The 27,049-nt window shown below is 34.5% G+C and overlaps 2 protein-coding genes across 2 annotated transcripts; both read left to right on the top strand.

Moving 5' to 3' along the window:
• The first annotated feature begins 816 nt into the window (after positions 1-816).
• Positions 817-4,590, top strand: LOC114761699 (uncharacterized). The gene is made up of 5 exons (XM_028951127.1): positions 817-1,123; positions 1,246-1,439; positions 1,616-1,649; positions 3,544-4,163; positions 4,261-4,590. The coding sequence occupies exons 1-5, from the start codon at positions 817-819 to the stop codon at positions 4,537-4,539; spliced, it is 1,434 nt and encodes a 477-aa protein (XP_028806960.1). The 3' UTR covers positions 4,540-4,590.
• A 10,796-nt stretch (positions 4,591-15,386) lies between these two features.
• Positions 15,387-19,835, top strand: LOC114761700 (uncharacterized). Its single transcript, XM_028951128.1, has 5 exons — positions 15,387-15,693; positions 16,077-16,270; positions 16,445-16,478; positions 18,829-19,448; positions 19,546-19,835. The coding sequence occupies exons 1-5, from the start codon at positions 15,387-15,389 to the stop codon at positions 19,822-19,824; spliced, it is 1,434 nt and encodes a 477-aa protein (XP_028806961.1). The 3' UTR covers positions 19,825-19,835.
• The last annotated feature ends 7,214 nt before the right edge of the window (positions 19,836-27,049 follow it).

Raw genomic sequence — 27,049 nt, 5'->3', positions numbered from 1 at the left:
GTTAACAACCTCAACAGTGTTTGTTAACAACTAACTTTATAGGATAATATAACCTCTAACTATAACTAACTAAACTAACTAAATTATAACTAAATAGTGTTAAAGTTAATCTCATATAGTTGTTAGAGGTTATATTATCCTATAAAGTCAGTTGTTAACAGACACTGCCTAGATTGTCAACAACTCTCCTTGGGTTATTAATACTTACCGTTGAAGTTGTTAATGGATCTCGGCATTAAAATTTTTCCATAATCCTAGTAGATTTAGTTAAAGTTCTTAATGGCTTCGAAAAGCTTCCCATTTTAGTGTTAAAGTTGTTGTATTATATTATTTGGTTATAATTTACTCTTATGTGGAGGTTATGTGATCCTATAAAATAAGTTGTTAACGAATACTACTTAGGTTATTAACACCTTCTCATTGGGTTGTTAATAATCGCTGCTGAGGTTGTAAATCGCAATGACAAAGCAAATGTGAATTTAGAATGTGAGGAGCAGTAAAGTCATTTTACAACCAGAATATATTACTCTAAGGTCCCTTAGAACCTGTCAGTAATTTTGACATTTTGTGGGATCTTAGATGAATAAAATCTCTTCTGTGGGACTTGTGTGTAATTTTTCCAATAAAATTTCACGTTTTACCTGGTAAGACCTAACTAGCTAGCTTGCATATAGACCACACAAATGAAACATGATCGAATGAAAACCCTCGTCCAAAGTTTGAGACGTTGACACTACGACTCACCTCATATATATAAATCCTCATCATCATCATTATCTTTTGTTAAATAAGATTCCTCATTGATTAAAGCCACCTATGGCATCCAAGCAACCTTTTGACGGCGATTACCTGTTGCTGAAGCCAGAAGAAGCGAGTGTGATAGATCTCATTCGCCTCCTCTTTTCTTCTAAATTAGAAAACAGAAAGTTCATCGAGTGCCCCGCAGAGCTCCAATACACAGAATTTCGACGTCGATGGATCCTCTTCATCTCCGTCGTGGTTCAGATGGCCCTCCTCGCCTCCAAATGGCCCCTCGCCAAAACAGGCTCCCTGGTAGAGACGTGGCTTAACCTTGTTTCAATCAATGGCGGCTTCATAAGGCTTTTGTTCAACTTTATCAGAGGTTAGTTCGTCGTCTCATGATCAAAATATATATAGTATTTATTCACTAAAAAACCTTCCTTATTCCATGGCTCAATGTATGTGCGCGCATGTGGATTAATGTTGGTGGTGTGATATGTGCAGGAGCGGTAAGATTACCGGAGAGATCATCGGCGAAATTCAAATCGGTGGCGGGAATCCTTGACCCGCGAATGAAATTAGACAAGAGTATTACACCTGAGGATGCTAAGTATAAAGGCATGCTGTCTATGATGGCCTCTAAATTATCCGACGAGAATCAGAACCTCGTTGAAACTGTTGTCACAGATTATTGGGATGTAAGTTCATTTCATTGCCTCTTCTCATTATTGTTCATCATGACTGTCTCTCCGGGCTATATAATATTAGCTACGGGAAAAAAAAACCCCATCATTTGTTTCATTACTGTTTTCTCTAATGATCGAATGGGGTATTGTTTTTTTAATTTTATTTTTCTTTGTGATTGTTATTGCAGATGGATTCCTTGAGGTTCTACAACTTCTGGAACGGTAACTATGAAGCAAACCTTGAGTAATTTTTGGGTCTTCATTTAGTACTCATCATTATCATGCAATCTAAACTATCCAAAATCTAATATGGATGGTTCAGATTTAAAATTTTTAATATATAATTTTTTAATGATAAATTTATTTTTTAAAGATATATAAGTTATGATATTATATTTATTTTAAATTCTGTATCTATTACAACAAAAAGTTGATTAAAATATAAAAAATTTAAATTATATCAAAACGATCTAAATTGATTTGGATTGTTCAAATTACGATGAGCACTCCCTGCTCATCATTGTGATGAGCACGGAATGTGCTTCTGTAATTTTTTCTTTCAAAACACGAAATAGATCTGAATCTAGTGAATATTTAATAGGGAGACACAACCTCTTTGTTTGATTTTCTGAGAATATATAACTTTTCGAGTGTGGCAGCCTGGCAGGCATCACAGTTAAAAGGGGTAACCTGAGTTACTTAAATTACGATGATTCCTATTCCATATGCATGCGTTTTTCCTTTTTATAGCCTAAATCACGTTTTGAACAAAAAAGAAAAAGACAAATGAAGAGGGGAAAGTTCCGACTGGCTAGCCATGAGCGATAATTCTTAGAATCTGCTGACTCATATATTGGCATCATATAATTCCCGCCTAACCTTAATTTGTTGAAATCAAACGTTTTAAACTTCGTTTAATCACTTGAATATATTTATTTGACCTAACTAGAATAATCTCACGCGGAAACTTGTTAATAATGTGAATTTCTAAAAATGTTATATTATATGGAGAATATTATAGATTCATAGATTAAAAGCCGTGCATGTTTTCATGGTTTCTGTTTACTTGTATATTACTTAATTATAACCATATGTTATGTATGTACTTTTATTACCGCCAGTGAGACTGTATAAAAGGCTTTTTTTTTTCGCCTGTTATAAAAAGCTTAATTTGAAGAGGGGGATCTGTTAGTAAATTTTAATTAATCAATTGTTTTAAGCCACTGATATTATATTTCTCATGCTAAAAACCTCTGTTTGAATCTGGCTCCTCTCGTCTCTCTGTTTTTTTTAAAATTATTTGTATTCTTAAAAATTATTTCTCTGGTCTTTTACAGTATAAATTATACTACAAAATGAGTTTCTATATTTAGGACATGAGGAATACTATTCTAGATCAATTTTGTAGTGCAAAATAAATTATTACGTGTTTTTTTTTTAATCCTCGACGTCTAAAAGTTGAACTTTGAAACAAGTAGTTATATTAATATATATGAGTACAAAATTAAATCGTTGAAATTAAAGTGTCCAAATTGTTGATTAATTGCTTTTTCTCTAAGTGAGCCATTTGACTCCTTCCTCAACTTTTGTCGGTTCCCCCTTCTTTTTTAAAGGCGAGTCATTTCCCTCTTCTAACTTTGTCATTGGCAGTAATATCGTACCCGAGATTACGGTGCCTGCAGCCAGACTTTCTATATGTATTTTGATCAAATTAAATATAATTTCTATCATCCAAAAAAAAAATACACTCTCTTTTCTTTCTCTCTTCCTTTCTTGGTTTTTTTTAACCTTGAACTTATCCTTTCTTATACTCGAGACATTCACAAACTATTTTTGAACATTCTTTCCCAAGTAAATGTTTTATCATATTAGAGAATCGATAAAGACTTAACCCGATCACTCTCTAATACCCCAAAATATTTTGTTCCGCACATGATTGATTATTATCAATGAAGTAACAGACAAACAGTGTTACTTAATCAAATTATCAACTTTTCCGAGAGTTTCGTTTATCAATTTTTTTGTCCGCTGTTGCAGTTGGTAGAACAAGCATATAGTTTACATCCAAGTGGGGAATTTTTTCCCACTTTAACTAAAATAAAATAATGGTGTGCAGAATATCAGCAAGCTGACTCCACCAAAGCAATCATGTTCCAAGACACAAAGTCTGAACCCAACTTGATCGTAGTTGCATTTCGGGGCACAGAGCCATTTGATGCTGACCAATGGATCACAGATGTAGACATATCATGGTACGAGATTCCCAAAGTGGGCAAAATCCATGCAGGCTTCATGAAGGCTTTGGGACTCCAGAAGAATGGTGGGTGGCCCAAGGAGATAGACGAAACCAGTGGGGCCGAACACAAGCAGTTTGCATACTACACAATCAGAAAAGATCTGAAACAGATTCTGCAGCAAAACGAGACTGCAAAATTTATAGTGACAGGGCACAGTTTGGGCGCAGCTTTGGCCATTCTCTTTGCGACTGTTCTAACACTTCACGAAGAGGCATGGTTGCTGGATAAGTTAGAAGGCGTTTATACGTTTGGCCAGCCCAGAGTTGGGGACCAAAAGCTTGGTGAATTCATGGAGGACAAGTTGGAAAAGTACGATGTGAAGTATGTAAGGTATGTCTATGACAACGACGTCGTGCCTAGGGTCCCTTACGATGACAAAACCCTCTTGTTTAAGCACTTTGGTCCATGCGTCTTCTTCAATAGCTTGTATCAAGGGCAGGTATGAACTGAATCAATTGGTTTGTGTTCTTCTTCTATGTTGGGCTTTGCTGTGATTATGAATTGAGAGTCTTGTGGTTTTGTATATTGAAATGCAGGTTTTGGAGGAGGAGCCAAACAAGAACTACTTCTCCTTGCTGTGGGCAATACCCAAGAACATAAATGCAGCTTGGGAGCTAGTTAGAGGTTTTATTATCCCGTTCGTTGAAGGTGAGGACTACAGAGAAACGTGGTTGATGAAAATAGTCAGGCTGATTGGATTGATATTTCCTGGATTATCCGCTCACCTTATTCAGGATTACGTGAATCTTACTCGATTGGGTACGTTAGCTGCATCTACGAAACTCCAGAATCCACAGGATGCCAAGGATGAGTAATGTTGGATGATGAGTAGTGTTAAAATCTACATCCTCCCCTCCATTTGGGACGCAGTATGGTACCTCGTGTACAATAAAACCGAGTATAAGGTCTGATAGGATAAGACCTCATAAATGGCTAGTTCTACATAGTATTCGGATTGACACTGTATGAGATATTGCATCGTTTGATAAGACTGTTCTGCTTTTGAAGAATATAAAACCGGATAGAATATAAATGGCGAAGTTCCACACCAAAGTGGCTATAGACGTGTAAATTTCAATGTTTCACTTTTCCACCACACATCAGAGGGACCCCATGAGTTGTCACTATCATGGACCAAATATAAGATTACATACGGCAAAACTACCTATCAAGTTGTTGGAATTATGAGGTTGCTACGGCTAGCACAGTGCACAGCTACATGAGTATATGCGGCGACGGCGACGACGAGGAGGGTTAGCCATAAGGGTTTATTTAAATATTACTACACTAAATTATTTAACCTTGTTTAAACTAGAAAATGGAGGAGAAAGTAGATCACCAAATTTCAAAGGGTGAATGAATAATTATATTTTTACAGTATAAAATTCATTTAATATTAAAACATTTTACGGTTTTTAACAAATATTGCTAACAACGTAAAAAAATTAAATTAAATTATAAGCTTTATAAGTAGAGGAGAGGATTTTGTAATTTTGGTAAAAGTAAGATTATACAAACACTTTTTGTTATTGTTTTTTGAAATTCAAATCTTTCAAACTTTGAACAATAAATCTTGGAAGAGAAATTATGAAGTAAGTGATACTTTTATGAACTGAGATTTTTTTGTAAATTGTGTAAAATGTTTTTGTAATTTTTTAATCCGAGTATTTCAAACTCTGCACATGACTTCTTGGGAATTACATAATATACCCCGTAAATTAAACAAGACCTCATTTTACAATGTAAATTAATCGCTAATACGTTGGGTCTTGCCAGTTGGTTGCACTGAATTTGTAGTTTTAGAGGCCCAAACCGAAGACAATTTAAGAGGCTTTGAAATAATTAATATGATAATAATTATGAATGTTCTATTGTATATATATAAAAAAAAAAATTATGCATGTTCTAGAAGCTTTGGTCACTATGTCGAAGATCACGCCAGAGCCACGACCTCCGTAGTCCACTAGCGATGCTTGAAATGTAAGAATAAGGAAAGTGATCAAAGTGAAAAATGTGCTGCCTAAAATTAAAGCTTTGGTCAGGCTTTGCCCGGTTATGAATTGAGAAGCCTCCTCCAACCAACCATTAAGCATGAAGAATGAAGCATCAACTATCAATCATTACTCAATCCAACTACCCCACATATCGTCCATTGCATTTTCCTTATATTCTGATCACTTGTGTTCAGCCATTGTAATTTTAATACCTCCAGTTATAAAATCTAGTTTGTAATTTGTAATGTAAGGAGATAACATATCACTAGAACTACTATCAATACTGATTCCAATTCCCATCTCACGTACTCATCCGAAATTAAAGTGTTTCTGTTTTTATTATAAGATAGTCTGTTTCTTATTTCTCAAGTTATTTTCGGTTGTATTTTTATCCCTGCAACTTGAAGGATGTTAAGGGACTCAAAATCATTTGGAGTCTCCCCCCCCCCCCCCAAGATAGACATGATCCCTAAAATCTCTAGCACACCGGCAAAATCTCACCAACACTGGTAATTACGCAGATTTGACGTCTCTAGTAACTAATGCCCTAGCTAGTCATTTGGTCCTTATGAACAGTTATCTCTAATTGAGATGCCCGATTCAGGCTCAAGATTGAAGGGAAGAATAAATAATAGAGCTGCGTGCATAATATTTTCTACTGTAGCTAGATTACATTTGACCACGAACAGTCATCGAGGATTGGAGGCAGAGAAGTTTACAAAAGAAGCCTATTTCTAAAGATTGACTCAAGTACGTACATGTTATTAACTAGTCACTCTCAAGGATGAGGAAACCTGGGTCTTTCATTAGTGCTTTCCTCAGAGAGGATTTAGATCTTCAGGATTACTTACAGCTGAAGTTCGCTAAATTCAAGCCTTGAATCAAATAATTTGTCATCTCCCGACCAAAATCATGACTCGTGAATAATCTAAATATTCAACTGCGTATCTTATAAGATCAAACATATTAATGTTTCCAATTGAGTATCCAGATTGCTCAGATGTCACGAATTCAGAAGACATTTAATTGATCCAGTGGTTTAGATTTGACAACCTGCAGATCATAGATTTCTTGGGAAAGCGGAAATGAATACTAGACCAGGTGCTGATGTTACTGCAAAACTGCAGTAACACAAATTGAGTGTCAAAGTAGTAACTGCTCTACGCAGCACAACATTCGTTCAGATGCAGATAATCCTTTTAGATTCTTCAGTGACCTGGTCGCAGAAGCATTACATCTTCTGTTAGAACATCGTACACAAGTGTCATGAATAGTGCAATTTGCCATTTGAGGCCATCGAACGTTTAGATGAAGCTCCAGCTAGAAAATGTTCATGGGCTTTGTAAGATTCTTGATGATTCCAGGAAGAAAAAAATATGTCATGTATCTGTGGGATACAACCAGCCAATGAAATCATTTTACTTTCCAGATGCACACTGACAAACCAAAACTTTCCAAATTTTTGGAAAACTCGGATTGAGCAGCTTACACCTATAAATAAATTAATTAAAACCAATTGCATCAAAGGTATGAAAATGAGTGTTGTCTAAGCTAGGATCAGGTTGATTTACCCAGCATCACATGTACAATGAAATAAACAGTGGAGGATGACGCATCAAAATGCATGGCAGGTGAAACATCCACTCAAAGAGCCCATCTGGCTTGGTGTGCGGAAAGAGAGAGCCCCGTGGAAATTTCTGCCAACTTGATGGGCCTGGTTGTCGGAAACTGAGCTTCTCATTTCCTGAGGTTTCTTTTGAGCCGATTTCACCTTGTTCATAATCTTAACCATAGAAGATCTTTTCTTCTCCAACTTCATCTGAAATAACGAAAATAGTAGTGAGAATGTTGCTCCGTCTAAGTTTACATCTGTCAAAATTCCCGGGGTTGCCGAAATAGTGCTACGAAAAATTCTGCGGTGCCAGAGTAGGGGGGCACCTGTACGGTGGTAATGAGGGGAAACAGAGGAGTGCGGTTTCCCCAAACCTGAAAAGACGAAGGCGCAAATCCCCTGATTCAATGCACTTGCTTCTGCTTCTGCTGCCTCTTCGGGAGCTGTAAGAATGCCAGCTCCTCTCCCTTTATTATGCTCTTCGGTGAGGGTGTTCACGAAGCTTAGTTGTCCAATATGCCCGTTCAAGCCCGTAACAAAATATTCAATCTGTCCTAAAAAAATGGTCTGAAAGAACTATTGGGTATATTCGGGCTGGACAAACTGTTGGACTGGGCTAGGCATCAGACATGGTATGCTGCCCTGCCCATTTGACCATGCCTGCAAAAATATATATAATTTTATTTATATATATTTTATTTGCCTCATATTTATTTCTTAAATCAAACACATTATTGTATCAATATTCAGTATGTGTTATACTTATTTATTTTTGAATAATTTTGAGAGTTAGAGACTAGAAAAACAATTAAGTTTAATAAAATATACTAACAACATTTTTTGTCATAGTCCACTCCTCTTAGCTACTACAAAAAGTAGTTTCATAGTATATTAATTAGTAATAACAAAATTAAGGCCAAGTTTCCATTTTAATATAAAGTCACATTAGATTATTTAGAGGGATATAAATAATTAGTTAATTAATATAATATATTGACTTGTTGGATATAGAAGCCTGTTCTGCCCTGTTCGCATTTGCTTAACCCAAACTTATTAGGGCTTTTCATGAGCAAGACTGGGCAACGAGCTGCATTTTTTAGCTCGTTCATTCTCCAGACTGGGCATTGGGTAAGGGTCCTATCCTGCCCAGCCCTGTTCATGTGCAATCCTATTCTTAGGAACTCTCGTCTCCTGACGCAAACCCCCTGCGTTTGCTACAATGCTACTGCAAAACCAAACACAAACGAAAAATATCATTTTAAATTACATGTTTTCTCCATTTTAATATTATTTTCTTTAAATTTCTGAATAAAATAATATTTTTATAGGAATTAAAATACTAACGGTGATAAATACGAAGTAAATTTAACAATATATATATATATATCTCATGTTTTTATATGTTTATAATAATTTTAAAACATAAAGATAAACAGAGGGAGATATTGAATTGAACGAGGGAGAGAGGAACGCAAACAAGCAAGCACGAGAAGTGCACGTGATGAGCTGACAGAGCGGGGGTGGTTGCATTAACGAATTGGCCACGGCGATGACGTCGACTCAGGTCACCATCCTCACACGTGATCTCCACCCGCGCGCTCCTCACCGTCTCTCTCCACGTCCGATGAGGTTTCGTGTTATTCTCCGCTTGTCATCCCCCGCTTCCGCTCTCATTCAAGGTCCATCTAGTAATTTCCCATTTTCATCCCTGTTTTGAATTTTACCAAAAAAAAAAAAAAAAAAAAAAAAGGTCTTTCCAGAGCTCACAAATAGAAGAGTTTGAAGTAGATGTGGTAATGTGGGCTGGCGGTACGGATATGGGCCAGCCCATGGCGGTGCAGGCCCAAAACGGTGCGGGCTGAAGTAGCCCGCCAAGGTGCCAGCCCGAGCCCGCCTACATATTCTTTATTTTTTAAAATAAAAACTATTATTATTAATATAGATTAAGCTTAATTTGAAGTGTTAAAATTATGTTTTGAATCTTAAATTTGAGTAGTGAGTTATGATAAAATAAAGTGAAGATTAATTTATAATTTAAGAATATATTTTTAAAAACTAATATATTTTTTATAAATAATTAATTTAACTAGTTTTTTTATTCAAAGTAATTTAGTTTTCTTATCCAAATTAATTAAGTAGATATTTTATGTATAAATGTATAAGTATCACATGTTTATTTAATTTTATAAAGGCTTTTATAGTGACACAACAAATAAATGAAAAATAAAATATGGACGATGATCTTCGTATAACTACACACAAAATCACAAATATATAAAGTGTTTAATTACTTATGCAATGATATGAAAGAGGCAGTGTTTAATCGTTCATGTAGAATTTGAGGGTCAAAATATTTTAACTATATTAGGAATTATATGAAGAAAAAAAAAAAAGGAACTAGCCAGCGGCAGAGTGGGTTCAAAACAGTACGGGTTGAAATAGCCCGGACCTTGACAGACTGGCATATTGCCAACCCGAGCCCGTCTTTTTTAGCGGGCTGGACCCAATCCGTATTACGAGTTCTAGTTTGAAGGCCCGCAAGTAAATGGTTTAGCTGGCGTTGATAGCCATGGTGGCTTCCATTGGGCCTATAAACTTGGGGCGTGCCATATTTTTTTGACCGCATGCGAACTGCCCAATGCCCATCCCGCAAGTCGCTATTTTTCTCTCTTTTATATACATCCACACTAAACCCCTCAGGACCCGGGGAGTTTGATCCAATGATCGAAGTTTAAGGAGTGCATGCAGCTATAATAGATTGAAACGCAAGGCGATACAATACTACTTTCGTTTCTTAATATAAGAATTAGTTTGATTTTTTTATTTCGGTCATAAATATATGACTTTAATTTATTTTGTTTTCAATATTTATTTATTTTGCTTTCTATTATAGTGGTTGCATATGTCATGGAATCACTATCAATTTATAATCTAATCACACATAATTAATAAAAATATTTTAGGAAAGACAACATCAATTTATTATAAAGAATTAACTTAACTAATTTTTTTAATCTTTTCAAATTAGTCAAATAGGTATTATATTAAGGACCAGAGATAGTGTTAGTCATTGTAAGCTTGTTTGGTTTAATATTGAAAATGACGTAAACAAGTCTTTTTTGCACATTTAATTAATCAACGCAGCGCATCTAAGTTTTAACCTATCACACGGTCTCTTCTTGCTCTATGCATCTAACTCTCTCATTTTGTTCTTTCTCCAAGACGAGAGAGATATTTGGATCCGGGGGTTGAGATAATGATGAATGGGAGAATCTCAAAGAAAAAAATTGAAATTACTAAATTTTAAATCAGGTTCAGTTCTCATACTTTAATAGGTTTTGACAATATTTGATTTGCAGACAAATAATGCATTTTTGTTGAATTCCATCATATTTGCATATATATATATATATAGAGAGAGAGAGAATCTCACATAACTCGAAAAGGATCTGATAAAGACAATACTACTCTCAGTCCTTAATATAACAAATAGATAGTTAATCTGACAAAAATTAAGTAAACTAACTAAGTTGGTTATTGTAACAAACAAGTGTTGTTTTTCCTAAACTATCATCTTTAGTCAACACATAGGAGTTGTTTTCGGCTATAACAAGATAATAAGAAAGAAATGGTGTCAATCGCACCAGCAAAACCTATCATGCATCATGTCTTTCGTCTCCATACATCCATATTCCACAAGATGAAACACTGTTAATCAACACGTAGGGGTTGTTTTTTCAACTTAAATAAGTATAACAAGATAATAAGAAAGAAACTGCATCAATTGCACTAGCGAAACCTATCATTTGCGACCTCTTTCGTCTCCATATACGTCCTAACTGAATTATCATTTTGTGATGTTGATTTCCTCCACGTTTATATGTCCATCTCCACAAATCCCCGCCGCCCTTTGAAAGATAACAAAGCTATTAAATCACATCTAATTTTATTTTTCCCCCTGAAAGTTAGTATCAGGACAAGGAAGATAAAGTATCAATTGCTTCAACGAAAACCTATATCATGCGACCTATTTCTACTCTATTCACCACATACTAAATTAGATTACTATTTTGATCACTAATATTCCAACAAAGGAAATCACACCCACTGGTTCACGCAACGTAACCCGGAGATGACAAAACTGTGAAAGATAATACGAATGTTAAATCAACACATTGCGTATCCTTCATTATATTACTGTTTAATTAATTATTTTCAGCTCATCAGCCAGTAACAGGAAGAGCGAAAATTAATTTCTTCAAAGGTAACGGAACCTGTCGTGTCATTGTGGCCCTCTTTTTCGTATATCGGACGGGAAATGATGCAAGAACAAGGGTGCCCTAAATTAGGTGGGGTGGATTTGTTCTTTCTTCAAATTTCTTTTTTTGTTTTGTTCAAAGTTCTTTCTTTAAATTTCATTTCAAGGCAATATAACATTTAAATCTCATATAGTGCAGACATACCTAAAATATTCTAGATTTAGTTTTGCACATGTATGAGTATTACAGGGGTTAAAAATAACTTGGCTTCAACTCCATATGTGTGTTTAAATTTGAATCCGATGCATATATTTAAAATGAGTATTGCCTGTAAATCATGTATAGATTGTTTATATGTAAATTGAGAAATTCAAATATTGTCTTATTAATTTCCTAAATTTTTCTTTTTATCTTGAATCATTCAGAATGCAAAATAATATTAATGTTCTGATTATTAGTTTATACAAAGATAATGCTGAGTGCATTCTAACAACTATATATGGGATGTCAATGATGAATTCCTTTTAATTGCTATTCCATTTTACTTAATTAAAAAAATGAATGAATTATATTCTGGGCTAGACTATTTGGCAACTAACCCAGCCAATACTGAAGATCTGTTTCTTTCTCTGCATCAATAATCACTTCCTTCATGAAAATCCATTCAGTTCGAAAGAAACAGCGGCTCAACTTAAAAATTTTGCCCATCAATTACATAATATATTCAGCTAAAATAATATTTTTCTTTTCTCATTTAAGTTTGGAATCGAGGTTTAGAAGTTACGTGAAGCTGAGTATGAAACATAGAAGAAATCTATATATGAAAACGGAAATTAAGAACTCGCTGCGCAGTTAGAACTTGATCTGGTTGATAAGGGTACGAGTATGACTAGATTGTTTTAATAGGCTCATGGGAAATAATTTTGTAATCATATGTATTATTTACACTAAGCCTCTCATTCTCGACTTCTCAACTTTAGGAGTTACGAAAAATTTAAGATTTAAGATTGCAAATAAATAAATAAATAGGCCATCTTAAACCCTTTATATTTCTGATGCTTGCTCATCTCGAATCACCTATATTTTTTATTTGGAAATTGGGGCTAAATGACGTTATTGCAGAGTTAAGAATTATAAGAGTCCAGACCATACAAGTGAAGCAGAAATTCATGGAAATCACTAAAAACACATTATCCTCGAGGTCAATGCATTCTTCGGTATTCTGCTCAGTGACAAAAACTGGGGCGTGGCGTGTATGGTCACTCTTTGAATTCTTGTTATTGGGATGATTAGTTTTTGCCCCTGATTGAAGCTACGCACGTTAATGGTCCTCACGCCTAAACCAAAAAAAAAAAAAAGTGTAATAAAAAACAGTCAAATAAAGATGAGATTCGGATAAAGACTTCCTCTAATTGGTAGAGTGGTTATTATTTATATACATCGTACGCGTGGCGGCTTAGAATTGGAACAATGATTTGACATAACCCAACAATAATCAAATGTAACCGTCTTAATACGTCCGATAATCAGTGCGAGATTTAATTATACGGATATATAATCTCAACCTTGCTAATATTTTAGGCTCCCCGGCCACCTTCGTTCAAGCATCCCACGTATGACTTTCAAATTAAGTGGCGGCTGATCAATGCTGAATAATTAACCTTTACTCTCTCATGTATAAACGTATGTATAAACGTATGTATAATCAAATCCCCCTTGGTTTCACTCTTTTTATTATTGATCTTCAAATCGAGTATGTATAAACGTATGTACCTGGTTCATCCTCAGCTTTCTTTATTTTGTTTTCATTTTTTCAGACTGCAGGAGGGGACAATTATCGACGCGGGGAATCAAGCAAAGTTCGACTTTAAAAATAGATCTCAATGAAATGAGAAAACAATGGATCTCTTGTTGATCAGTACAAATACTAAATAATGAAATATTGTAATAGGCCATTTGCATATGGAGGAATCTACGGCATAGAACACAAGCCAAACACCGCTTAGAAGAAATTAACATTGACTTTCTGCTTAATAATTAATTATGTGACCGCGTTTTGCTAGCTTGGCCTGGATTATTATTTCCTTCAACTTCTAATTTACATGTATATGACATACTCCCTCCGTTCCTTATTATAAGAGACAAATAACCAAATCACGTTGATAAAAAAAACAGTTAAAATTAGTTGAGGGCAATTAATGTGTAAAAAGTATAATATTTTTTCCAACAATGTCCCCATTAATAAGGAGAGAGAGTATGAGAGAGAACAATTAAATTATTAAAAGAAAGAGAAGTGGGAGGGAGTGAGTATGAGTTGGAGACAAAATAAATAGGGGTAAAATAGGAAATCAATACAAAAAAATAGAGACAACTTTTAAGTGTCTCTTGTATATGGAAACATGCCATAAGCATCAAATGTCTCTTATAATAAGGAACGTAGAGAGTACTATTTATCATATAATGAAGCTGGACCGAGTTCTTTTAATCATATACTGCCTCTAGTTTAAAATATGAGATAAACTTTGTTAGAGAGGTTTGAATTTTTTATAAAATAGCATTCACTTTTCTCCAAGTATTTAATACATTTTTTTCCTAATTTGACCCTAATCATATATTCTCTTTATTCTTTAATTTATTTATAACATCTTTTTACTTATTCTCTTTATTGATAAAGGCATATTTAAAAAAAAAATGCATTACGTATTTAATGAAGCGGGACCGAGTTCTTTTAATCATGCAACAAATAAAACATTATAGGAAAAACCATATTGGAGGTACCTATACTTTCTCTCAATTTTTAATTTGGTACCTATGTGTTTTTTTCCCTTTAATTAAACATTTAATTTTATCTTTTTAGCAACATTAACTCTTATAACTTTGTTCTATTGATATTTTTAGTCTCTACATAAGGATTAATAATGTTAATAGAGCAAAATTAAAGATTTAGTTAAGAACAAAAAACACATAGGTACCAAATTGAAAATTGAGAGAAAGTATAGGTACCTCCAATATGGTTTTCCCAACATTATAAAACATCTTCCATAATTACGTAATTTCCCCCCCCCCCCAATTTTTCAAAATCATTCATTATATATATGCGTAGTATAATGCAATCGCCTGCAATAATATTATTCCTTTGCACGCTATGCGTGGAAATAAACCTTTGCGAATTCTCAACAATCCATTATCCGTATCGACTTATCAAAAAGATACAATCATGACAAGTCCTCATCGTGATATTTTCTTCTGGTAGAAAACCAAAACTAATTTAACTTTCACTATTCATTTAACTTAATAAATTATTGATAACAAAACTCTTGTTCTCAATCTAGTTAGGGCTTAGGATTATATATAAACTGAAACTCATCGTTGAATTATGTGATTCTTTGATGGTAATAACTAATCATAAAAGAAGTAAACAGAAATTAATTGAACATTAAAGCAATTATAATTAATTAAATTACATTATCGTTCAGTATTACTATTATGTTGCATAGGCCCCGCCAGCGAAAGAAAATATCAGAATAATACAAGTCATTATTCAATTGATGATGATTTGTTCAGCTGAGGAAATTAACCCTCCAATATTATTGTAAATAATAAAGTTTCACGTTTTACCTGGTAAGACCTAACTAGCTAGCTAGCTTGCATATAGACCACACAAATTAAACATGATCGAATGAAAACCCTCGTCCAAAGTTTGAGATGTTGACACTACGACTCACCTCATATATATAAATCCTCATCATCATCATTATCTTTTGTTAAATAAGATTCCTCATTGATTAAAGCCACCAATGGCATCCAAGCAACCTTTTGGCGGCGATTACCTGTTGCTGAAGCCAGAAGAAGCGAGTGTGATAGATCTCATTCGCCTCCCCTTTTCTTCTAAATTAGAAAACAGAAAGTTCATCGAGTGCCCCGCAGAGCTCCAATACACAGAATTTCGACGTCGATGGATCCTCTTCATCTCCGTCGTGGTTCAGATGGTCCTCCTCGCCTCCAAATGGTCCCTCGCCAAAACAGGCTCCCTGGTAGAGACGTGGCTTAACCTTGTTTCAATCAATGGCGGCTTCATAAGGCTTTTGTTCAACTTTATCAGAGGTTAGTTCGTCGTCTCATGATCAAAATATATATACTCCTCCGGTCCTTATTATAAGACCCAATTTGACTTTTTATTTGGTCCTAATTATAAGACCCAATCCATTTTCTCTCTTATATTTATGTATTTTTTTTCCAAGATAATCCTTCTAATAATAATAGTTTTAGCCAATATACTTAATTAGCAAGGATATTTTAGGAATAACAACACTTATTTATTATAAATAACCAACTTAACTTACTTCCTTAATCTCCTCAAATAAGTCAATTGGGTCTTATAATTAGGACCGGAGGAGTAGTATTTATTCACTAGAAAACCTTCCTTATTCCATGGCTCAATGTATGTGCGTGCATGTGGATTAATGTCGGTGGTGTGATATGTGCAGGAGCGGTAAGGTTACCGGAGAGATCATCGGCGAAATTCAAATCGGCGGTAGGAATCCTTGACCCGCGAATGAAATTAGACAAGAGTATTACACCTGAGGATGCTAAGTATAAAGGCATGCTGTCTATGATGGCCTCTAAATTATCCTACGAGAATCAGAACCTCGTTGAAACTGTTGTCACAGATTATTGGGATGTAAGTTCATTTCATTACCTCCTCTCATTATTATTCATCATGACTGTCTCTCCGGGCTATATAATATTAGCTACGGGAAAAAATACCCCATCATTTGTTTCATTATTGTTTCTCTAATGATCGAATAGGGTATTGTCTTTTTAATTTTATTTTTCTCTGTGATTGTTATTGCAGATGGATTCCTTGAGGTTCTACAACTTCTGGAACGGTAACTATGAAGCAAACCTTGAGTAATTTTTGGGTCTTCATTTAGTACTCATCATTATAATGCAATCTAAATTATTCAAAATCTAATATGGATGGTTTAGATTTAAGATTTTTAACATATAATTTTTTAATGATAAATTTATTTTTAAATATATATTAGTTATGTTATTATATTTATTTTAAATTCTGTATCTACTACAACAAAAAGTTGATTAAAATATATAAAAAATTTAAATTAGATCAAAACGATTTAAATTGATTTGGATAGTTCAAATTATGATGAGCATTTCATACTTATTATTGTGATGAGCATGGAATATGCTTCTGTAATTTTTTCTTTCAAAACACGAAATAGATCTGAATCTAGTGAATATTTAATAGGCGAGACACAACCTCTTTGCTTGATTTTCTGAGAATATATAACTTTTCCAAAGTGGCAGCCTGGCAGGCATCACAGTTAAAAGGGGTAACCTGAGTTGCTTAAATTACGATGATTCCTATTCCATATGCATGCGTTTTTCCTTTTTACAGCCTAAATCACGTTTTGAACAAAAAATAAAGACAAATCAAGAGGGGAAAGTTCCGACTGGCTAGCCACGAGCGATAATTCTTAGAATCTGCTGACTCATATATTGGCATCATATAATTCCCGCCTAACCTTAATTTGTTGAAATCAAACGTTTTAAACTTCGTTTAATCACTTGAATATATTTATTTGACCTAACTAGAATAATCTCACGCGGAAACTTGTTAATAATGTGAATTTCTAAAAATGTTATATTATATGGAGAATATTATAGATTCATAGATTAAAAGCCGTGCATGTTTTCATGGTTTCTGTTTACTTGTATATTACTTAATTATAACCATAATGTTATGTATTTGCTTTTATTACCGCCAGTGAGACTGCATAAAAAGCTTTTTTTTTTTTTGCCTGATATAAAAAGCTTAATTTGAAGAGGGGGATCTGTTAGCAAATTTTAATAATAAAAATTTAATATTAAATCGTAATCATTTACGTTTTCAGTTAGATCCAACATTGTTTAAATAAATAAAACTAACGTAAATTATAAAAAATGAAAATTAAAAAAATTTATTTAAACTTTACTTATATTTATAATTTTACTTATATTTGTAATTTAACATGTTTTATTAAAATATTTTTAATAGTGTAAGTTATATATACAAATTTCAAACATTGTAAAATTACTTATATGTTTTTTGGTCTAAAAAAAATCATAAGAGATGAGGAATTACTTGGGAGAGGTATATTAATCAAATTTTCTTTTTAATTGAAGAAGGGCATTCTAGTTATTTAACAACATTTAGAAATCCCTAATTAGGTCTCATGGCTTGATTAGGAATTTGCTAAAAGTGCAAGCCTAAATCTGAATTTAGGTATTTCGGCTGGATTTAATTGGGATTCTCCCTATTATATTTCTCATGCTAAAAACCTCTGTTTGAATCTGGCTCCTCTTGTCTCTCTGTTTTTTTTTTAATTATTCATATTCTTAAAAATTATTTTTCCGATCTTAAATATAAGACTCACTTTATAGTGTAAATTACATTAAATGAGTTTCTATATTTAGAACATGAGGAATAATACTTTAAATCAATTTTGTAGTGCAAAATAAATTATTACGTGTTTTTTTTTAATCCTCGATGTCTAAAAGTTGAACTTTGAAACAAGTAGTTATATTAATACATATGAGTACAAAAATTAAATCGTTGAAATTAAAGTGTCCAAATTGTTAATTAATTGCTTTTTCTCTAAATGTGAGCCATCTGACTCCTTCCTCAACTTTTGTCGGTTCCCCCTTCTTTTTTAAAGGTAAGTCATTTCCCTCTTCTAACTTTGTCATTGGCAGTAATATTGTACCCAAGATTACGGTACCTGCAGCCAGACTTTCTATATATATTTTGATCAAATTAAATATAATTTCTATCACCCAAAAAAATATATATATACACACACACACACACTCTTTTCTTTCTTTCTTCCTTTCTTGGTTTTTTTTTAACCTTGAACTTGTACTTTCTTATACTCGAGACATTCACAAACTATTTTTGAACATTGTTTCCCAAGTAAATGTTTTATGATATTAGAGAATCGACAAAGACTTAACCTGATCACTCTCTAATAACCCAAAATATTTTGTTCCGCACATGATTGATTATTATCAATGAAGTAACAGACAAACAATGTTACTTAATCAAATTATCAACTTTTCCGAGAGTTTCGTTTATCAATTTTTTTGTCCGCTGTTGCAGTTGGTAGAACAAGCATATAGTTTATATCCAAGTGGGGAATATTTTTTCCACTTTAACTAAAATAAAATAATGGTGTGCAGAATATCAGCAAGCTGACTCCACCCAAGCAATCATGTTCCAAGACACAAAGCCTGAACCCAACTTGATCGTAGTTGCTTTTCGGGGCACAGAGCCATTTGATGCTGACCAATGGATCACAGATGTGGACATATCATGGTACGAGATTCCCAAAGTGGGCAATATCCATGCAGGCTTCATGAAGGCTTTGGGACTCCAGAAGAATGGTGGGTGGCCCAAGGAGATAGACGAAACCAGTGACGCCGAACACAAGCAGTTTGCATACTACACAATCAGAAAAGATCTGAAACAGATTCTGCAGCAAAACGAGACTGCAAAATTTATAGTGACAGGGCACAGTTTGGGCGCAGCTTTGGCCATTCTCTTTGCGACTGTTCTAACACTTCACGACGAGGCATGGTTGCTGGATAAGTTAGAAGGCGTTTATACGTTTGGCCAGCCCAGAGTTGGGGACCAAAAGCTTGGTGAATTCATGGACGACAAGTTGGAAAAGTACAATGTGAAGTATGTAAGGTATGTCTATGACAACGACGTCGTGCCTAGGGTCCCTTACGATGACAAAACCCTCTTGTTCAAGCACTTTGGTCCATGCGTATTCTTCAATAGCTTGTATCAAGGGCAGGTATGAACTGAATCAATTGGTTTGTGTTCTTCTTCTGTGTTGGGCTTTGCTGTGATTATGAATTGAGAGCTTTGTGGTTTTGTATATTGAAATGCAGGTTTTGGAGGAGGAGCCAAACAAGAACTACTTCTCCTTGTTGTGGGCTATACCCATGAACATAAATGCAGCTTGGGAGCTAGTTAGAGGTTTTCTTATCCCGTTCGTTGAAGGTGAGGACTACAGAGAAACGTGGCTGATGAAAATAGTCAGGCTGATTGGATTGATATTTCCTGGATTATCAGCTCACCTTCCTCAGGATTATGTGAATCTTACTCGATTGGGTACGTTAGCTGCATCTACGAAACTCCAGAATCCACAGGATGCCAAGGATGAGTAGTGTTGGATGATGAGTAGTGTTAAAATCTACATCCTCCCCTCCATTTGGGACGCAGTATGGTACCTCGTGTACAATAAAACCGAGTATAAGGTCTGATAGGATAGACCTCATAAATGGCTAGTTCTACATAGTATTCGGATTGACAGTGTATAAGATATTGTATCGTTTGATAAGACTGTTCTGCTTTTGAATAATATAAAATCGGATAGAGTGTAAATGGCGAAGTTCCACACCAAATTGGCTATAGACGTGTAAATTTCAATGTTTCACATTTCCACCACACATCAGAGGGACCCAATGAGTTGTCACTATCATGGACCAAATATAAGTATACATATCGCACAAACTACCTATCAAGTTGTTGGAATTATGAGGTTGCTACGGCTAGCACAGTGCACAGCTATATGAGTACATGCGGCGACGGCGAGGGTTAGCCATAAGGGTTTATTTAAATATTACTACACTAAATTATTTAACCTAGTTTGAACTGGAAAATGGGGAAGAAAGTAGATCACCAAATTTCAAAGGGTAAATGAATAATTATATTTTTACAGTATAAAATTCATTTAATATTAAAACATTTTAGGGTTTTTAACAAATATTGCTAACAACGTAAAAAATTAAGCAAAATTATAAGCTTTATAAGTAGAGGAGAGGATTTTGTAATCTTGGTAAAAGTAAGATTATACAAACACATTTTGTTATTGTTTTTTGAAATCCAAATCTTTCAAACATTGTACAATAAATCTTGGAAGACAAATTATGAAGTACTTGTAAGTGATACTTTTATGAACTGAGATTTTTTTGTAAATTATGTAAAAAAAAATTTGTAATTTTTTCATCCGAGTATTTCAAATTCTGCACATGACCTCTTGGGAATTACATAATATACCTTGTAAATTAAACAAGACCTCATTTTACAATATAATTAAATTAATCGCTAATACCTTGGGTCTTACCTGTTGGTTGCACTGAATTCATAGCAATGTTTTAAAAGCCGGACAAGACATTGAACCAAAAAATGGTCACAGTTCAATCGGTCAGATCGGTTGGATCGTTCAGTCTTACCGTTAACAAGATAATTAAATTAAAAATAATATTATATATCTATATAGTGATATATGCGTAAAAAATAAAATATCAAATCATTAAAAATTTTAAAAAATAAATTGTCTAAATACATATACACATTTAAATTATGTTAGTCATTTATATTTTGGCAAAAAATCGTTTCATATAAAGATATTTAAATAAATTTTATATAACAGTGAAATAAAAATATAAAAAGGAAATAAAAAAAGAATAAAAAATTGTTTCATATAAATTTTGAATAAATTAAATTATGGCGAAAAAAAAGCGCACACACAACAGAATATGAACATGCCTGTAAACATCTTTTTGTAAACTGTGATGAAAAAACTTGAGATTTTATATTACTCCTTGGTCCTAAATATAAACCCTTGTACTAGTATATATAAACCCTTATATTAATATATATAAGAGCTTTATATTTAGGATCGAAAGAGTAATATGACAGTGTGATATACCTAAAAGACTTACTTATTTCTGCTCATGAGGTGCATTTATGTGATCTTATTTTTCGCAGAGCATATTTCTTCAAAACCCTGTGCAACTCACCCCTTTACCCGTTGGACAGTGCCTCACATGCTTGTATCCATCAACCCTATTTCATTTTAACAATTTCAAAACTCTCCCCGCACCAGTTCCAGCAACCTTCAAGTTATTCGAGTTCTTCTTCTTGGTTAGATCAAGTTTATCTCCTCCTTCTTTTAGTTTTTCTTTCTTTTCTTTCCTTTTGTTGCTTCTTTCTTCCTTCTACCATTTCCTCTTTTCCCTTTTGCGGTCTATCAATTTTCTTCCTTCCAATTTCATCTTCACTTTCAGCCAACAATGTTAGACCCACTCCAACTCTAACTCGGCCGGCTTTTAAAAATCCGTTCTGGTTTGCTGCCCAAATCCGGCTTTCGGCTCAAAAGCCGGTTCAATACAGCTCAATCCAATCTAATCTCTCAAACGGTCTGAATGAAAAAAACGAGCCGTTGATGCTTCCGGCTGACGATTTGACTGGTCCAACCATCGGGACCAGTCCCGGTTTTAAACCATTGATTTGTAGTTTTAGGGGCTCAAACCGAAGACAATTTAAGAGGCTTTGAAAAAATTAACATGATAATAATTATGAATGTTCTATTGTATAAAAAAAAAGCTATGAATGTTCTAGAAGCTTTGGTCACTAAGTCGAAGATCACGCCAGAGCCACTACCTCCGCAGTCCACTAGTGATGCTTGAAATGTAAGAATAAGGAAAGTGATCAAAGTGAAAAATGTGCTGCCTAAAATTAAAGCTTTGGTCAGGGTTTGCCCGTTTATGAATTGAGAGGCCTCCTCCAAACAACCATTAAATATTAAGAATGAAGCATCAACTATCAATCATTACTCAATCCAACTACCCTACATATCGTCCATTGCATCTTCCTTATATTCTGATCACTTGTGTTCAGCCATTGTATCTTTTAATACCTCCAGTTATAAAATCTAGTTTGTAATTTGTAATGCAAGGAGATAATATTTCACTAGAACAACTCCCCTGGTCCTGAATATAATATTCTTATACTAGTATGTATAAGGGTTTTATATTTAGCACCGGAAGAGTACTATCAATACTAATTCCAATTCCCATCTCACGTACTCATCCGAAATTAAAGTATTTCTGTTTTTATTATAAGATAAAGTCTTTCTTATTTCTCAATTTATTCTCAGTTATATTTTTATCCTTGCAACTTGAAGGATGTTAAGGCACCCAAAATCATTTGAAGTCTTTTTTTTTTCCCCAGATAGACATAATCCCTAAAATCTCTAGCACAAAGGCAAAATCTCACCAACACTGGTAATTACGCAGATTTGACGTCTCTAATAACTAATGCCCTTGTCATTTGACGCAGATTTGCCATTTAAGGCCATCAAACGTTTAGGTAAAGCTCTTGCTAGAAAATGTTTATGGGCTTTGTAAGATTCTTGATGATTCCAGGAAGAAAAAAATATGTCATGTATCTGGCGGATACAACTAGCCAATGAAATCATTACTTTCCAGATGCACACGGACAAACCAAAACTTTCCAAATTTTTAGAAAACTCGGATCGAGCAGGTTACACCCATAAATAAATTAATTAATTAAACCAATTGTATCAAAGATATGAAAATGAGAGTTGTCTAAGCCAGGATCAGGTCGATTTACGTACCCAGCATCACATGCACAATGAAATAAACAGCGGAGGATGACGCATCAAAAGGCATGGCAGGTGAAACATCCACGCAAAGAGCCCATCTGGCTTGGTCCACAGAAAGAGAGAGCCGTGTGGAAATTTCTGCCAACTTGATGGGCCTGGTTGTCGGAAACTGAGCTTCTCATTTCCTGAGCTTTCTTTTGGAGCCGATTTCTGCTTGTTCATAATCTTATCCACAGAAGATGATCTTTTCTTCTCCAACATCATTTGAAATAACGAAAATAGTAGTGAGAATGCTGTTCCTCTAAGTTTAGATCTCCTGTGAAAAAATTCCCCGCGAGTGGGGGGTTGCGGAAATAGTGCTACGAAAAATTCTGTGGTGCCAGAGTAGGGAGACACCTGTACGGTGGTAATGGTGGGGGAAACAGAGGAGTGCGGTTTCCCCAAACCTGAAAAGAGGAAGACGCAAATCCCCTGATTCAATGCACTTGCTTCTGCTTGTGCTGCCTCTTCGGGAGCTGTAAGAATCCTGGCAGCTCCTCCCCCTTCATTATGCTCTTACGAACTCTCGTCTCCTGGCCCAAACCCCCTGCCTTTAATACACTGCTACTGCAAAACCAAACACAAACTAAAAATATCATTTTAAATTACATGTTTTCTCCATTTTAATATTATTCTCTTCAAATTTCTGAATAACATAATATCTTTATAGGAATTAAAATACTGATGATGATAAATGCGAAGTAAATTTAAAATATATATGTCCTTAATATAAGACCCAATTGTTGAGTTGGTTTTGGTCCTAAATATAAGACTCATTTCTCATATTTATGAATTTTCTCTAAATTACCCCTATGAATACTCCCTCAACCATAATCAAGTAGAAGAGGAAGATGAGGTATTAAGAAAGATGATTATGGTATTTTAGAAAAAACGTGTTATATTTTTTACAATTAACTAATTTACTTAATTTTCTTAATCTAATCAAATTAATTAAATAGATCTTATATTAAGAATCGGAAAACTATTATTTTTTATATGTTCTCAATAATTTTAAAACATGAAGATAAATAGATGGAGAGACTGAATTGAAATGGGGGAGAGAGGAATGCCAACAAGCAAGCACATGGAGTGCACGTGATGAGCTGACAGAGCGGGGGTGGTTGCTTTTACGAATTGGGCACGGCGATGACGTTGACTCTGGTCACCATCCTCACACGTGATCCCATCCGCCCGCTCCTCCCCGTCCCTCTCCGCGTCCGATGAGGTTTCGTGTTATTCCCCACTTGTCATCCCCCACTTCTTCTCTCCTTCAAGGTGTATCTAGTAATTTCTCATTTTCTTCTCTGTTTTGAACTTCCAGAGCTAAAAAATAGAAGGGTTTGAAGGCCCGCAAGTAAATGGTTCTGCTGGCGTTGAAAGCTATGGTGGCTTCCATTGGGCCTATAAGAGCGGGGCGCAGCATATTTTTTCGTGTGAAGGCGCAGCATTTTTTTTTGGGTAAACAGGCGCAGCATATTTAATTTCACACTTTTATATTTAATACTCAATTATACCATGGGTCTAACAAAACAAGTTAGTCCCCCTAATATTGGGGCTTCCACTGGGCCTGTAAACTTGGGGCGCAGCATATTTCTCCGAGTGAAGGCGCAGCATATTTGATTTCATACTTTCATATTTAACACTTGATTATACCTATTGACAGGTTGTGTCTAGTTAAAAAAAATTAGTCTTTCATAATATAGTAAATGAAAGTTTGAATTCTTACTAGGAGAGGTGTCCATATTTAGTGCCTGATAATATCTTGAATAGGATTGCTTTCAATTGAAAAATACCTGTGCCTACCAAAAGTAAAAAGAAAGAAAAACTCGACAGTACTGTAAATAGAATTACCTATAATAAAAAAGATATATCTGCTTAGGGGAAAAAAATAGAACTGCGCAATGCCCATCCCGCTTAAGTCGCTATTTTTCTTTCTTTTATATACATCAACACCAAACCCCTAGATTACGTTTGGTAGGAAGCATTAAAAATGAGAGATTGACATTGACATTGCAATTGAAAAAATCTATTAAAAGAGTGTTTAGTATAAGAAATTGCTTGTTTATAGGATTAGCTAAACTCATGTATGTGAGATTGGAGAATATCATGAGAGGAAGTGGTATTCCTTAATCGCACCTCTATGGGTTTACCTAATCTCATATAATAAGCAATTACTCATGCTAAATACTATTTAATGATTTTTTTCAATTGCAATCTCAATCCTAATCCCTCATTTTCAATGCTTTGTACCAAATGGGACCCTAGAGACTTGGGGAGTTTGATCTCAAATGATCGAAGTTTAAGGAGTGCATTGGGCTGTAATAGATTGAAACACAATGCAATACAATACTACCTCCAATCCTTAATATAAGAGCTAGTTTAATTTTTTTTATTTTGGTTCTAAATATAAGAATCCAATCTACTTTGTTTTTAATATTTATTTATTTTGCTGTCTAGTAATCCCTATAGTGGTTGCATATATCGTGGAATTATTATCAATTTGTAATTCAAACACATGATTAATAAAGATATTTTAGAAAAGATAACATCAATTTATTACAAAGAATTAATTTAATTAACTTTTTAATCTTTTCAAATTAGTTAAATAGGTCTTATATTAAGGATTGGAAGCGGTATTAGTCATTGTAAGCTTGTTTGGTTTAATATTGAAAATGATGTAAATAAATCTTTTTTTTTTTTACATTTAATTAATCAACACATCGCATCTAGGTAGGGTTGAACACAAAACCCTATAACCCAATGAACCCAGTTTGACTCGAATCTACATGGTCTGGCCTGAAAAAAAAAAGGAAAAAAAGCCCAATAAAAATCAAGTCAAACCGGGTCTAACCCGAAGATCGGGTAGGATCGGGTGCCGGGTAAGTATGCTGGACTGGTTAACCCGATCCTACTCGGTGATACATATTATTTTTTTAATATATATATATTAGACATCATATTGATTTTAAAAAAAGGAAAAAGAAATAAAAAGCCCAAGCCCCAAAGAATGACGCTACTGATTGATAGGGGTCAGTACCACTATCCTCAAAACCCAATATGATTTGAAACTCAATTCAAACCCTAAGCCTTAGGTTTTCGGTGCCTTCTCTCTTCCTCCTCCCGCACCCACTTCCCTTCTCTCTTCAATCTAGTGCTCAAATGCCCAATACTTCCCTTCACTGTTGCAGACTTGCAACCCCCTTCTCTGGCCTCTTCGCCATCTTTAAATACTCATCCTGAAGCTTGTTATTATCTTGCTGTATTTTATTCTCACTGATGCGATGTGGAACAGTTATGGTGATAAACATAGATAGAGTCCTATCTCCTCCTCTAATTCTAATTTTCTATGGTTCAATCATTCTTCTTGAGATCTTGTGGCCTGGGTGATTTTTCATCATGAATATATTTCTTTTCCAATTCTTTATGTATGTATGAATTTTTACTCTTCATACTGCATTGTCACACTCATTTTTCTAACCCAACTGGATCATCAACCTTTGGTTGAAAAAAAAAGAAGAAAAAACTGGACCATTAGCCTAGTCCAATCCAGTCTGGTCTGCCCAACTTGATGGGTAGCAGTTTCTCCACTGGGTTGGACCAGTCTTTAGGCTAAAATGACCAGCTCGAAGACCAAACTGGACCAGACCACGGGCTAATGTCTTGCCCAGCCCGGTCTGGTCTATGTTTAGCCCTACATCTAGGTTTTAACCTATCACGCGACCTTTTCCTACTCTATGCATTCTGCTCCCCAAGACAAAACAAAAATATTTGCATCCGAGGGCTTAGATGACGATGAATGGGAGAATCTCATGGGAAAAAAAAATTAAAATTACTAAATTTTAAATTGGGTTTGGTTCTCATACTGCAATAAGTTTTTACAATACTTGATTTGCAGATAATAACATATTTTTGTTGAATCTCATCACATTCACATATAGAAT

Source organism: Neltuma alba, unplaced genomic scaffold (assembly GCF_004799145.2).
Source record: "Neltuma alba isolate B1F8T4 unplaced genomic scaffold, ASM479914v2 tig00011128_pilon, whole genome shotgun sequence".
NCBI classification, from domain to species: domain Eukaryota; kingdom Viridiplantae; phylum Streptophyta; class Magnoliopsida; order Fabales; family Fabaceae; genus Neltuma; species Neltuma alba.
This window is presented reverse-complemented; position numbering and strand designations above follow the sequence as displayed.